The sequence below is a fragment of the Mastigoproctus giganteus genome, chromosome 5 (assembly GCF_048544385.1).
Source record: "Mastigoproctus giganteus isolate SK-2022 chromosome 5, ASM4854438v1, whole genome shotgun sequence".
In the NCBI taxonomy this organism is placed as follows: domain Eukaryota; kingdom Metazoa; phylum Arthropoda; class Arachnida; order Uropygi; family Thelyphonidae; genus Mastigoproctus; species Mastigoproctus giganteus.
Genome location: NC_143579.1, coordinates 79,192,724 through 79,209,367, shown reverse-complemented (window position 1 = coordinate 79,209,367; position 16,644 = coordinate 79,192,724). Strand labels below are relative to the sequence as shown.

The 16,644-nt window shown below is 36.5% G+C and overlaps 1 protein-coding gene across 1 annotated transcript in view; it reads left to right on the top strand.

The window, feature by feature from the left end:
• Nucleotides 1-16,644, top strand: part of LOC150085516 (uncharacterized) — a 372,167-nt gene that overhangs the window by 267,806 nt on the left and 87,717 nt on the right. Inside the window, exon 8 of the mRNA XM_090374587.1 lies at nt 3,822-5,177. Within this exon, the coding sequence (XP_090230713.1) occupies nt 3,822-5,177 (1,356 nt within the window). The remainder of the gene's footprint in view (nt 1-3,821; nt 5,178-16,644) is intronic.

The following is a 16,644-nucleotide window of genomic DNA, read 5'->3' as shown; positions in this document are numbered from 1 at the left end:
CTGGTGTTTGTCGCATACATTAATTGGTTTCATAAATGTTAGGACAAATGCTATATATGTAAATAGGTGCTGACTGAAAAGGCCAAATGTGTGACAAGAATGAAATAAATTTGTAAAAAAAGAGTCGTTGATTTGTTTGAACAGAACTGAAATGTTTAGAGATTTTACCTGTGCCACTTTAGATGCGAAAAATATTCTGTGACAAGGCAGATTTGAGATATTTTGGTCTACATGATGTGGAATCAAAACTCCTAAGTATTAAAAATATAAAATATTGATGTCTTTACAGTTGCTGTGTATATTGCACCTTCACCATATGCTTTAAGATGAAACTTAATCAAATAATGCATATATAAATATAGAGAATATTATTGCCAAATAAAATAATAAGTAATGGAAATTTTTTTATTTTGTTTACAAAATTTTTGACAGTAATTTTATTAATGTGTTATAAAGTCAAATAGAAAGAAATTGGTATTTTAGCAGAATTTATGTACATAGTTTTTCAGAATTCTGAAATTCCACGTTTACAGAGATTTCTCTTCCATATTTGAAGGATGCAATCTTCCCAATGTCTTGCATTCAAATCTGAAAGAGTTGAAGGGCAATCTCTATAAACATGGTATTTTAGATATCTCCACAACCCAAAGTCTGCTGGGTCTAAAATTGGTCAGGTTATGTCAGGCAATCATGCAAGCCAGGGATGTGGAAAATTGTGACTGATAATTTGCTGTTCCATGAAGGTTTCTTATAGGAGCTGTTTGACATTATTGCCAATATGGAACATAGCACCATCCTGTATAAAAATTATGCTTCCATGTAAACTGTGTTTATTAATTTCTGAGATAATTTAAGTCCACAGTAGGTTAAGATATTATGTGCATGTCACAAAATGCCCTCAGTTGTTAATCATTTTATAAGAAAGAGAACAACGGTAGCACGTGCCACAAATCTGCACCATACTTTTAACTTTAATGGGTGAATTGGTCCATCAATGTGAAAGTATGCTTTGTCCATTCATAGGTTGTTAAATAACCATGAACTCTGCACAACATTGTCAATCATCCACTGGACAAAATCATGAGTGTTTCGATAGTTTTGTAGTTCCAGTCAGTACAGATGTTTGATTTTATAGGGAAATAGGTGGAGGCCTTCCATCACTTGTGCCCTTTAATTTTCAGTTTAATTATAAAAATTTACTTTTTAGCTTTTCCGCTGAATTGAAATCAGTGATTTGTTAACTATGATTTGCTAAACTCACTTAAAAATTGTCAAACAAAAATAAATGAGAAACCAATAATAATAATAATAATAATAATAAAGAAAGTTTTTATTGTATATTTTAGAATTTTAAAAGTCACTAATTACCTGATCAAAACACACACAGTCATGTGATGTCTGGTAGACACAATGTGAACTTATTATTTTCATCAGTTATTTGCATTTAGCTAGTGAAACCAAAGCTGTATAGGAAGATTAGACACCTATTGCTAGCATCTCTTACTTAACAAGTACAGGTCAATGTTGAAAAAAATTTGCCAGTTAGCGTTGAATTTGAAAGTGTCTGCAATTCTGCCAACATATGATGAGAGCCTTGTCAATCAATTCGGCGCTGGAGAAATTGTGCAAGGCTCATGGGGTAGAATTTTTTTCAGTGTGGTCTGTGCTTGCTAACAGGAGAGATTGCTTCTTCAGGGATGGGATACACTTAAATAGAAAGGGTGCAAGAATATTTGCTGATACTATCAAGGCAGGTGGGTCGGAAAACTGCTAGCTTGGGGGAATTCATAGACCAAAAGATTAAGAGTAAATGCAGGCAGAGGCGAAAGCGATTCTTGCACTGCTTCTATTGCAACGAGCAGCAGCAGCCTAGAGAGCAAGTTGCTGGGAGTCATCATGAAACAAATAAATGGGTTATCCTTAGTTATCCTAACACATGGACTGTGTTAGGATAACTAAGAGTAAGAACAGGTGCATGTATACCAATGCTAGAAGTAAAGTAAATAAATTTGATGAATCTGAAGTGCTGTTCAAGGTATCAAAGGCAGATATTGTTGGGATATCAGAGACATTGTCACGCAGATATAAGCAGGGCAGAACTGGAATTTGGGGAGTACAATGTGTACAGAGAGGATAGACGGATTATGCTGTTTGTGTTCTTCATGTTTTCTGAAGTTCCTAATAGCCGTGTTTGAAAATGTTTTATTTGCTTTATCCACTGAAAATTCAAGAAATCTGTTAATTATTGCATAATTAGGAAAAATTCAGGAATAAACAAACTAATCGTTGAGTGGAATCTATCATGTACAATTATTAACAGTGAACTGGCTTATTGGCATATGCTTTCCTCCAATCAGTAATGTTTTCTGTCTTTGTGACATTTAAGCTTTGTCTGGAATTAAATTGTTTATGCACACACTTCATGCAGCGCAGGGCAGTTCTGTTATTGACAGGCTGGCATCCAATTGCATGCATTTGTTGAAGTGTGTGGGTTTTTTGGCTTGCATTTTGACCTTGCTGACAGGTCTAAAGGGAATTTTGATTAAAAATGTTTTTAATATAAAATATGTTTTTACTATAAAAAAAAGTATTTTTTACAGTTGTGTTCAGAAAAGATTGATTATAACAGTAGCATAAAAAATCTGAACAGTTTTGAACTATTTTTTGCTAATTTTTCAAATGGCATGTGGGGTCAAAGTGACCCTGTACAAATAGAGGAAGAACAATCATTTGTACTATTGGTGACGTGTTAAGGCCACATCTTCAAATTTATCTTGATGACAAAGAATAAGATCACCACAAGCAAACACTTTTCATAAGGAACAAAAAGCTAATTTGTTTATTGGAGTGAAAATAGAATTCCCCTATTGGTTAAAATTCAACTTTTTTATTGTTTAAAAAAATATTCCACATGTACAATGCAAAAAATGATTTTTCAATATGGCCTTTAGTTTTAAGTTAAAAGTAGGAAAGAAAATTATAACCATGCTTTAGATTGATTTTAAAATTATGCTGCGATTTTGAGCAGAAGCATATTTGACTTGAAAATATTCTTGCAGATATGAGAGCAAAATGAATCTTGCTTAAATTGAAAAACAATCCTAAATCTTTCAAAATTCTGAAAGATGCTAGGTTTTGAAACCAATCTATAGCAGTGACAGTTGAGATCACCCTTTTCCACTTCGTTTCATATTCAGCAAGTAGGTGAAATGCTGAATCTTCACATTTGCCACAAACAAGGCTGGATTTAGACACGAGAAGCTCCAAAATATGTAATTATAGATGTTAATAATTGCAAAAGTGAGCCCCCCCACCCTGAATGAGTTATGAAGCCAAGGCCTATGCCTAAATCACATGCCATAAAATTTGCCTTGTCGTAAATTATTTTGAATACTGCACATGATTGCAAATTAGCCTTCCTTTTTCTGAAGTTTCAGGTTCAGCTCATTGTTACTCTATTCTTGGCTGCAAAGTAAATTATCTTTTCTTTCTTGACAAAGAAAGCATTGGAAAAAATAATTCACTAAAAAAATTATTTGCATCCAATTATTTGCTTCTAAATTTGATTTGTGAAAATTGCCCTATGTCACCACTCTCATAACAAGTATAATAATAATATTGGCCAGGGGAAAAAAATTTAATATGAAATAATCATTAATTTGGGGGCATGGGAGAAATTATGTATACTTATGTTTAATTAATTATTATAAGATACAGACTTTGCTAATTTCATATTGTCTTTAGTTTTTTATTAATCATCTTTTATATATAATATCGATATATATTTATGCATTCATTTTTTTACTTCTGTTTTGTTCCAGTCCTATGCCTGAGTTACTTGAATTGGAATCTGGCACCTCAAACTACATACAGCATGATGTGTTATCCCCGCCTCGTTCATCATTGCATTCATCCCCAGTGCAACAACGACTAGTTAATTATTCCAATCCTTTTCATAATTTAAAGAGACCTGAGTCTGAAACAGAAGGAAGCTCTTGCCATCTAGAAAATGGTATTATTAAAATTCGTTTGAGTAAGACACGTGCAGAATCATATGAAGAAGATTTTGTTAACTCAGTCCTAAGAAATAGTCCTACAAGTAGGACAGATGAGATAATAGAGTTAGCTGCTCAGATGTCTTCTACACCCACCACTCATAATTCTTGTTTTCCTGTGCCTTCCACTAAGTCCACTTCTATTTCTAGAAAGTCTGCCAAATACTCTAGGTCTCATAAAGAAAAATTAAAACGGAATGATTTTATGGATTCTTCAGAAATTCATTTTAAACCAAAGCAAGACAGCTCCATGAGAACTTATATTGAAGAAAGGAGGCTAAAGTCTTCCAGAAGAGGAAATAAATTGGGTAAACAAAAAAATGATACTGACAGTAAAATAATTCATATAAAAAGTAGAACTCAACATGGAAAGAAAAGGAAATTCAAATTTAAGTCTCAAGAACTTATTTCAGATAGTCCAAGTGGTGCAGAATCAGACAATGATGACAGTGATGAAACTGAGCACTGTAAACCGGTGAAATATTCCAGGTTAGGAAAAAAACAAGATTACCATAGTTTAATGCTGAATGTTCCAACAAGGGAGTGTAAATACATGCATAACTCCCCTGATGTACATAATAATTTGAGGGAAGCACAAAATGAAATTTCTGTGGAAATCAAAAAGGAAGATAATATTTCTAATTATTTATCTCATCATGTAGATACATGCTTTTCTAAAACGGAAACATTTGAGACTGAATCTCCTTCTGTATCTTATCGTAAAGTTGCACAAGAAAATTCTCATATTAGCATATATCCTCAATTATACTACAATACATTTCATTCTGAACATGAGTACAAACCTAGTGCCATTCCAAGTATAATAGTGTCACTTGACTTGTCACTTTTACATAGAGTGCCACATAAGCATCCACTGAAAAAAGATTTAACTAGCAACGAATGCAAAGAGTTGAAAGACCAGTCATTAGTGGAAACTGCCAATAATGTATGTACAAACATTTCATTAGAAATTTGCAAAACAGATCTTTCTGAAGATGATAATGAAAGGAAATATGAATTTCTAAATTCCGATAAATTAAAAAGGAAACTTGAAGAAAACATAAGAAGAAAAAGGTCACCAAAATGCCATCAAGAAAAGTGGAACAAATGTTCACCTGATGAGTAAGTAAATAGTAAATATAAACTGATGTATTTTGTAAGTACCAGATGTATCAATTTTCATACTGTTGAGGGCCTCTCAAAATTTTAAGCCACAATTTTTTTTCTCAGCAAAATTTTATTAATTAGTCTTTTTACATATCTTGTTTACACAGTTTCTTTTATGTACTTTCCAACTTATTCCATATCTTTTTCTATGCTACTGAATTCTATAACTTTATGTTACCTGGACACAGTGGCTAGCATTCCTTGTTTTGAGCTCTTTCCAGTCTTTGTGAAACACTTTTTTCACTTCAGTAATAAACTTCATCATTATCCATGAAGGAATGACTTCGACCAAAAGTTGGAAGTTTTAAGTAGTAAAATTTCAAGTGCGATTCCATGTGGTTTTGTATTTGCATCCCTTGTTTACAAACTGGTGTAGCCTTGCATCATTATGCAAGAGAATGACATCATTTGTGTCCTAATTGAACTTATTGTAAACAATTCTTAAGTCTATTCAAGGTAAAAATGTTCTCTAGAATTTATAGTGTCTTTTGTATGCAAGGCCAAACACCAGTTGCAAACAAAAGATTGTTGTTGTTGTTGTTATTTGGTTTTTAGGAGCATTAGCAACTAAAGCCATATTGCTCTGGGGATATGTGGTGGTCATTCCCTGACCTTTCCGCATCCTCCGTATTTGGTGGTCACAGGCTCGAACCCCGGTCTAATCAAGAAGCATGTGCTATGCACTGCCGCTCCTGCCCACCTGGCTATGGAGGAGCCGCAAACAAAAGAAGAAATCACAAAAGGGCTGGATTCCAACCCCCCCTTCAGACTTCCATATTTTTGATCCATCAACAGGTGCCACTAATGTAAGAAATAATGGATGTTTCTGCTGAAGTGAAAAAATGACTTCGGAAGATGGAATAGAACTTCTATTGACCAGGAATAGTAGCTCTTATATCTGGGTGATGTAAAGCTGAATTAAAATAATGTGTATAAAAATGATATGCCAAAACATACCTGCATATCACTTTTTAGCTTTCTTTTTTGAAATTTGAAAATGTCTCAGAGGTTCAGCCTGCATGGAAAAGACAATATAGAACAAGGGCACCCACTTGTCTAACAATAACCCATCTGCATGACAAATTTGAGGAACAAGGAACCACATACAATATCAATAAGACAGTCAGTTGAAGGAAAAGGAAATTATTATTATTATTATTAGCCATATGGTTCAAGGAAACCTGAGGCATATGCTACACCAGCCAAAAAAAAAAAAAAAAAAAAGAGAGAAGAATGATGATATCCAGCTCAGGATCCTGAGTGTGCCAGGCCCATACTCACCAAATGTGAAAATCAAGAAATATCAAAAACGTTGGAGCTATCATGAATGCATTTGAGTGTTAAGTCAACAAAACAGTTCATGAGAATTGCATGCAGGTAATAAAGTGTTATAAGAATCTTAAACAATATAAATTTGAAGCTTTTTAGACCTTAATTACTGAATGTCATACAGGAAGATGATCCAGATTGATGAATACAATTTTGGGAGTGGTATTGTCATAAAGGTGGTGGAATTGGTGCTTTTGAGGATGCAATTGTATGGCCAGACAAAGTCACATTCAAACTAAATGGATATTTGAATAATCACAACTGTTTTACTGGGCCAGTGAAAATCCTCACCTCACCTTGCAGAAAGATGTTACCCTGCCATTGATAAGTGTGTGGATGGGAATCTCTTCTTGTGAAATTATTGATCATTACAGATTCAATAGCACTGTTACTGAGGGCAGTTATCATGGAATGTTAAGGAATTATGCAGCACCCAATATCAGAAGCATGTTTTCAGATACCATGATGTTTTTTTTTCAATAGGATAACACATTTTCATACTGCTGTCCATGACTATCTGGACAGGGAATTTCATGAACAGGGGAAAGGTTGTAGGGGAAATGCTTTTGAATACCTTGTGGGGTCTATGGACCTCAGTCCCTTTTTTTTTTTTTTTTTTTTTTTTGCACAGGGATATCTGAAAGGAATGGCTTCCGTAGCCAAGTGGTTAGGAGCAGGAGTGCAGTAACACATGCCCTTCTAGACCAGTGTTCAAGCCCCTCACTGCTAAATACAGTCGATCTACCAACCTGCACTGGACCAGCATGGCAGATTATGATCCATTTTCTTCAACATGAATCATTGGGGAGACTTCCATCCTGCAGTAGATTGATAATGGCTGCAGTCTAATTTACTTTTACTTCTACCTGAAAGATAAGGTGTACACTCAGAAACCAAAAACATTACAGGATCAGTGGATTGTGATATAGCAGGAAACATGCAAAATTTCATCTGACTTATGCGCTGTTGTATGTAGGAGTGTCGACAAAAGATGCCATCAATGCATGCATTCCAGAGGAGGCCATTTTGAACATCTTAAATGATTTTTTTTTTTTTTTTTTAATAGAAGCCAAACACATAATTCTGCTGTTAAATAAAAAAGCATTTAAGTTTATTATCAGATTCACAAATTATGGATTGCTGAAGTGTGTATACATAATTCTGTATTTTTAAATAGAATTTTTAAAATAAATATCCTATCAAAAGTCAAGGTGACACTTGTATTTATTCAAAGAAATTTAAAAAAATGAAAACTTTAATAATAATTTAATAAACTTTTAGAAGACATTCTACTAATTTCTGGTAGAAAGTTGGTGGTATTAGGCCCTTCTCCTCCTTTAAAGGATTCATGAGCTCCACTGATAAAAGAGGCCATCTTGGCCACACCCTAATTCTGATTCTATTTCATCTCAAAGATATTCAGATGGGTTGAGACTATCCACTGCAATATTCTGATATTATTCTCTTGAAACCACATTCTCATAGTTCTCCTTTGTGACATGCTGAATTCAAAATGGTAAGGGGCAGTGTAAATATTGCATCTAGCCCATACCACAGGAAAAAACCCCAGACCATGACACATCCTCCATCCCTTACCTATGACATTGAAATAATGCACTGCAGTAGTAAGCATCCTCCATATCCAAACATTTCCATTAGACTTGAATTTCATTATTCCACATTTCAGATTTTGTGTACTTTGAACCATGCCATCTGAGTACATTTGCTTTTTTTATGACATTTCTTCATGTCATGGAAACTCTTATATGTTTTTCTGTAGCCACTTGCAGCTCCATATCTACCTGTCAAATTATTTGGTGTCTTTTGGAGAGATGAGCTAACTGAGACATATCATTGCCTCTTGGTCGGTATTTTATGCCTACCTGGTTGTTTTGTGGGCTCACTATCACCATCGACTTCCATTTCTTCAGCAAATTGCTAGTTGTTGACTTTTGGACTATTTAGTTCCTGAACAACAAATAGTTCACAGACATTTTCCCTGTAAGGCAAATTTTTCTTGTGTGCTTATTCAGCATCTGCACCTAAAAGGAATTCTGGGCTAAAATATTTGCTTATTTCATAGTCACATACAGTTTTCTGTAATCTGAGGGAGAAAGAGAATGTGCTGTCCCAGGAAAATTCTAATCCAATAATGAACTATATTAAGTGTGAAACTTTTCATTGGGATGACTACTTTAAAACTTAGCACATGTCATGTTTAGTTGAATCAATACAAGAAAATGGGCTATTATTGCTATCATATTTTCATTCTTCAATTATATTGCAAAAAGTTTTGTGATTATGGTGTTGGTGGGGGCAAGCTGAAAACATCATAACTTGGCTTGTCTTTCTGTTCTACTTTTGTATGGTTAGTCTTTAATTATTATGGACATTTTTGTTGCCAAGTAAACTTGGAAAACTGTGGCACATTTTAAAATTCTGTTTAAGTTTTTTCTATAAGAAAGTGTAAGGTACAGTCAGTTCTGCTATAACACCGTACATGTGTTGATGTGTTGCTAAAAATCTCTGTGTTATGGTACGTCACACATTAAAAACAACAGAGCTTATGGGAAAAATAGGGATAGGGGCAGAGCACTCAAAAAAATTCAGCCTGATAAGTAAAACACTAAAAAAAAACAGTTAGAAACCTAATAAATATGCTAACACATCTTAAATTTCTAATAAATATTACAGTAAATATAGCACTTTGCCTTGACAAGATATGAAGTTTGCTTGTTTGAAGTGGGTGTGGTGAAGGGCTGTAGCTGGTGAGTTATAGCGTAGAGGTAGAAGGAGGGTTATCATTCTTAGGACGAAATGTTGTTATACCCGATGTGGAAGGGTGTGACTCACTGTCCTGATTTTCTTTCTTCTGCGCTAGTTTAAAATAGCTATCTAGCTTTTGTTGCTTTTCCTGCCTCCTCTTTTCATACAGGAGCTGAATATATGGTTCCAAATGCCACCGGGCGCCTCCGTAGCCAGGTGGGAAGGAGCAGCAGTGAATAGCACACACTTCTTGATTAGACCAGGGTTCGAGCCCGTCACCACCAAATACGGAGGATGCGGAAAGGTCAGGGAATGACCACTGCATATCTCGGAGCAATATGGCCTTAGTTGCTAATGCTCCTAAAAACTAAAATAACAACAACATAACAACAACCAAATGCCACCAAGCACCATCCTACTACATTCAGCATTATAATCATTATCTTCAATTCACTACAGGTGCTTTTCAATTCCACTTAAAGCAGCTGATAACTCTGCTGTTTTAAGTTCTTGTGGGGCAGCCTGCTGGACTTCATCGTCATCCTCATCTTGACTTTCCACTTGACTGGCTGCAACAAGTTGTTGCAAATGTTCAGTAGATAGATCCTCATTGTGAGACTCTAGAAACTCTTCTACATCTTCATTTTTTAGCATTAGCATTAGTAGAGGCATTTGATGCAAGAAAGCAAGCTTATGCAGCATCAGCCAAAAAAAAAAAAAAAAACCACTTCCACTTCACCCCTCTGTTCGTTCAAAATACCTGTCCAGCTGAGCCTTAAACTTATTTAGGCTATCAACTTCCATGACAAGGGATGGAAGTCTGTTCCACCAACCAACCACTCACTGGCTAAAGGCAAATTTCCGCACGTCTATCCTACATCTGTCTTTCCTCAATTTGAATTTATGCTCTCTCAGGTGATTATTCTGAGCAAGAGGAAGAATCCCATCAGCACTGAGCATGCTCAAACCATTCAAGGCTTCATACACCTTTATCAGATCACCTCGCTGGTGCCTAGTCTCCAGACACTGTAATTTGCAAAACTTAAGCCTTTCTTTGTAAGAGCAACCCTTTGTTCCATTCACTAATCTTGTTGCCCTTCTCTGTACTCGTTCCAGCAGCTCTACATCCTTCTTGAAATGAGGCCTCCAGACCTGTATACAGTACTCTAGGTGTGGCCTGACCATTGCCTTATACAAGGGAATTATCACCTCCTTATCCCTGCTAGAAAAATTCCTATATATCATTGACAATACACCATGAGCTACTCTTGCAGCCCGTCTGCACTGCTCAGAGAACTTCATACCTGCCTGCACAACCACCCCCAGGTCCCTTTCATTCTCTACCACTGTCAGTGTAGTACCACAGAGTTGATACGTTGCTCTGGAGTTGCTGCTTCCCATGTGTAGTACTTTACATTTGTCAATGTTAAACTTCATTTGCCACCTCTCAGCCCATCTGCTCAACCTTTCCAGATCTTGTTGCAGCAGCATAGTGTCAGTAGTGTCCTTGACAACCCTGCCTACCTTTGTATCGTCTGTAAACTTCGACATTAAGCTTGATATACCATCATCAATATCATTTATAAATACAGAAAACAATAATGGACCCAACACTGAGCCCCGAGGGACTCCACTAATAACATTAGTCCACGACGAGCAGTGTCCATTGATTACCACTCTCTGTCTTCTCCCCCTCAGCCACCCCTTTATCCACAGCAGCAATTTGCCTCCAATGTCACACTGCTCCAATTTGTGCAGCAGTCTTCCATGTGCAACAGTATCAAAAGCCTTTCTAAGATCCAAGTATATAATATCAAAGTTATTCCCTGCATCCAGTTCCTTTGTGACTGCATCATAGTATCCAATCGAATTGGTCAGGCAAGACTTCCCTTAACGAAACCATGCTGTGTCCAAGCTATAACTGAAGTCTTGTCTAAATGATCCTGCAGTGCTTCTTTAACTAGTGCCTCCATTAATTTTCCTGGAACAGAAGTTAAACTCACAGGTCTATAATTACTTGTGTCAGCCTTTGATCCTCCTTTGTGAATTGGGGTCACATTTGCACATCTCCAGTCTGTGGGTACCTCCCCTGAGTCCAAGGAAGCTCTCATAATTATGGCTAAGGGTTTGCTTACTTCCTTTGCTGCCTCCTTTAATATAACTGGATATATCCCATCCACCCCGGGTGCCTTTCTTGTGTTTATCTTCAACAATTTCTCCTCCACTTTACTCTCAGTTATTACAAGATTCTCTAGCTTACTGCTAGAGTTGAATACACCTCTGGCTTTCCCCTCGTTAAATAACTCCTCATGTGTGAATGTGGATGCAAAATATTCATTTAGTTTGTTAGCTACCTGAGCAGGATCATCAACAGTTGACCCATCGATATCAAGTGGACCAATCTGATTCATCCCCTTCCTTCTAGAGTTTACATAAGTAAAGAACTCTTTGCTGTTTTTCTTTGCATCCCTTGCCAAAGATTTCTCGTAATCTGCCTTCGCCTGCCTAACCTCCTTTGTAACTTGGTTACAGATCAACTTGTATCTATCATAGGCTTCTGTGTCATGTGTTAATTTGTATGTATCCCATGCATGTTTCTTCTCTGCCATATGCCTCATCAGTTCATCTGACATCCATTTAGGCCTAAACCTTGAACAATATTTCTTAGTTGGTATGTAAAGCGTAGTAGCTTCCAAGATAAGTTCTTTGAATGCTTCCCATTTTGCATTTGCTGTTGGTAACATCATCAGTTGGTCCCACTGTATAGAATTTAAATACTGTCTCAGTCCATCGTAGTCGCCTTTACGGAAGCAATAACCCTTCCCTTTACCCCTAATGGTAGTTACCTCTTTGAGTAAATCCCACTTCAGCACACTGTGATCACTGCCACCTAGTGGTTCATTTATCTGCAGATTCTTAATGCATGAAGAATCACTGCTGATAATCAAATCCAGAGTATTACTCCCTCTAGTTGCCTCCCAAACATGCTGACATAGAAAACAATCATCCAATAAATCCACAAAAGCCTTGCTAGTGTGTGAGTGACCAACCCACAAATTCCAGTCAATATCTGGGAAATTAAAATCCCCCATTATAAGACTCTCTGATTTACTGGCCCACTCTATTTCCCTGTACAGTTTCTTATTATACTCATCAGAGTCATTAGGCCTATAGCACACTCCTACTCTCAATTTTGATCTCTCAATGCTTATGTCACACCAAACTGACTCGACACTGCACTGTCCAGCGATGTCCACTGGCTTCACTTCCTTGGTTTTTATGTGTTTCTTAACTAATAGCATAACCCCTCCTCCATTCCTATCCAGTCTATCCTTTCTGTAGACATTGTACTCCCCAAATTCCAGTTCTGCATTCCTTATATCTGTGTGACACCACGTCTCTGATATCCCAACAATATCTGCCTTTGATGTTTTGAGCAATACCTCAAATTCATCAAATTTATTTTCTACTTCCTCATAACCAACTTCTTTTGCAAGGGCAACGCTACCTGCTTTGATTTGTTTTAGTTGCTCTCAAGGTTCAAAGCCTTCAGAATCGCAAATTAAATGAGGGATAAGTTTCCACCACACATGATTCAAGCAGTCTTTTGTAACATCATTCCAGGCTTCTAAAGTCATTATCAATGGCAACTTTGATGTTAAATCTCTTCCAAAATTCTATAACAGTTTGTGCCTTGTCACCTTCAGTAGCAGCAATTAACATCTTGAATGTTCACCTTAAATAGTAAGCCTTAAATGCTGCTATCACACCCTGGTCAAGGGGCTGTAGTAGAGCGGTTGTGTTTGGAGGTAAAAAATTGAATTTGATATTCGGAGAGAGTTCAGCAACTGTCTGAGGATGGCTTGGTGCATTATCAAGAATTATTAGAATTTTAAAATCTATGTTCTTGTTCTTGCAATAATTCTTGAAAGCGTCATTGTAAGCTTCAACTAAAATATCAGTGAATATTTGTCCAGTCATCCAACCTTTCCTAGTTCGGAGGCCAAATTACCATTCTGTCTCCAAGTCAAGGGCCGGACCAAATGATTAAATAAAATAAATTAATATTAAATGAATTAAAACAAGTTGCTACTTCGTATTTCATTTATTTATAATGTAATGCTTTGGTATAAAGCTCTACATAAATTTTATAATATAATGAACGGCATAAAAATTTAATGTGAAGATTGGCCTTGTACGTCAACTAAGAGACTATCAATATTGACATTAATATTACTTAAGGATAATTGCATAGAATTTGAGGTTTTTGTCTGTTATTCTTGTCCGAATTTTTGATTTATTGTATTTCATCCTCGAAAAAAAAACTGTTCACACATATATGTGCTGCTGAAAAGACAAATGATTTTTCTTGAAAAGGCGCATAAATTTGTATATTTTTCTTCCACCAAATAAAATTTATAAAAATCCGTCAAAGCAATGTTTTTAAATTGGAATTTTAGCACAAAATCCGCCCGAAGCTCAATAAGTTCCATCTGTAAGTTTTCTGCCACATTATTTACATCAGCATCCATTGGACGAGCAAATATAGCGAATGTGGATTCTTTGTTTTGGAAGTCGGCAAACCTTGTATCAAATTGCTCTATTAGTGCCTTCAGTTCTTCTCCATATGTTATTTGGTTTTTAGGAGCATTAGCAACTAAGGCCATATTACTCTGGGAATATGCAGTGGTCATTCCCTTGACCTTTCTGCATCCTCTGTATTTGGTGGTGACGGGCTCGAACTCCGGTCTAATCAAGAAGCGTGTGCTATGCATTGCTGCTCCTTCCCATCTGGCTACGGAGGCGCCCTTCTTCTCCATAACAATTATAAGGGATATTTTTATGAGTTGCTAGAGTAGGAAAATGATAACAATTTTTAGCTCTTATCTGACTTTCCAACAATCTTAGTTTATTACAAAAAGCTTTGACATGTCCGTGCAGTTCATGAACCAATTGTCCTTGTTTTTGCAATTTCAGATTCAGTTCGTTTAGGTATCCGGTGACATCTACAAGAAATGCTAAATCACACACCCACTCATCATTTTTACTTGGTTAATTGTGTTTCCTTTTATGTCCATAAAATCTGCAATGTCTTGTCTCAGATCATAAAATCGTTTTAACATTTTACCTTTACTCAACCACCTCACTTCACAATAATAAGACACATCTTCATAATCCAAAAATAGGTCTGCCAAATACTCCTTAAATTGGCGGTGATTAAGTGCACGACTTAATAAAGTTAATACTGGCTACTACAGCTTCCATAACATTTGTGAATTTAGTCAATTTTGCACACAGATTTTGTTGGTGGATAATGAAGTGAAAATTTGTTAAATTTTCCTGATGGATCTGTAGTTCTATTGCTCTTTCGTGAACTATTCCAATAAATCCCTTCCGTGCACCAACCATTGCAGGGGTTTCATCAGTGCATATGCCAGATAGTGAACTCCATTTAAGCCCAAATCTCTCGAAGACTGTTGTGACTGTTTCAAATATATCTTCACCGGTAGTTGTTCCTTTTAACGGCCAAAGTGCCAATAATTCTTCTGTGATGTCGAAATCCGCATCAACTCCTCGAAGAAATATTGCTAGTTGTGCTGTATCGGAGGCATCAGTGCTGTCATCCAAAGCAATTGAAAATGCTTTCAATCTTGCAATCTTCTCTTTTAAACTTTTTTTGATATCATCAGCCATAATTTCTATCAGTCGGACAACAGTATGCCTCGACAAACGAATATTCTTGAAGTCTTTTTTTCTTTTCAGGACATATTATACTTGCAACATCCAGCAGACATTCTTTGATAAATTCTCCTTCACCAAATGACTTAGAATGCTTAGCGATTTTTTCGCTTACCACAAAGCTGGCTTTGACAATGCTGTGGTGCTGCGTTCTTTGCTTGTTGAACATTTGCTGCTGGGTATCCAAGTTCTTCTTCAACTTCTGTATTTCATCTTTTCGTAGTTGTCCAATTTTTTGGTGATCCGCATGTCTCGAAGTAAAGTGTCTCTTCAAGTTGTATTCTTTGTTGACAGATACAGATTCCTTGCACAGCAAATATACAGGAAATCCTTTATTCAGAATAAAATAATAATCCTCCGTCCAGTTGTCTTGAAATTGACGATTCTCTGCATCTACTTTTCTTTTTTTTTGACATAACCCCTGACATTGTCTCAAATTTATAAGCGATGTTCAGAACTGTCAAACAAACTGTCTTCTACACCGCAGGCACTGAACAGAACACAACATCAATGCAGGCACCGAACTGGTACGTTGTAACATGTTCACACACGCCGCTAGTCAAAGTGAGAAAGAGACCTTGGTGGGAGAAAACAGTGTGTTTTGTGCAAGTCATGTGAGTTAGTAGAACACACCATGTTTTCTCCCACCATGAATCAGACAAACTTCGCTGAAATAGATTAGGGCCGGATACGGCCCGCAGGCTGCCCATATGTGTGCTAGACCTACAGTGAACACCAAGGCTGGATTTCACAATTCCTTTTAAAGCTTATGGATTGATAGAGTAATAAACCACTATTGGTTTTAACTTCAAGTCTCTGCTGGCATTGGCGGTGAACATCACAGTTAAGCAATCTTTCACAGCCTTAATCCTAAGGCATGTGTTTCTTGTAAGATAACACACACACACGCGGGTGAATTGAGGTAAGAGATACATGAGGTTCGTGTGTGTGTGTAAGGTGAGAATATGTGGTGGAAACATACTGTTATCATCTCATACATTGAGTTCGCATGTAATTTTTTTGTTTTAGAGATCTAGGTCCTTGAAGGTATATGTTTCCAATGTGTAGCCGCCGCCTTCAATTATTTTCTGTACCACAGGTGGAAATGCCTTTGCGGCTTCACCAGACAGCTTAACATTATGAAAAGAATAGCAGTGTGTCAAGCCACTAAACCAGCCACTACTAGCATTAAAAGGAGCTACTTCTGCAGGATTTGGCGATTTCTTTTTAAGGTCTTCATATATAGTTATTGTTTTCTCTTTTACTGTGAGAAAGCTTGCTCCTGATTTTTTTTTGGTTTGGTCTTCAATCCATATGCTTTGTAGCCTTTCCATTTCTTCAGGTCTTGTTCTAATTGACTTTGTGGCACTTGAAGTTGTTCCAGCTATACACGTAGCTTTTATTTTCACGGCATTGTCTCTGATGGTGCTCAATGTGGATTTACTTAAGCCTGTTGCTCTCAAGATATCACATGTTCTCTCATTTCTTTCAAAATGTTTAATTATTTCAAGTTTCTCTTCTATACTTAATGCTTTCCTTTTACACGCACTGCTTGGCTTCTTGGAACCACGACACTTACCCATGTCTG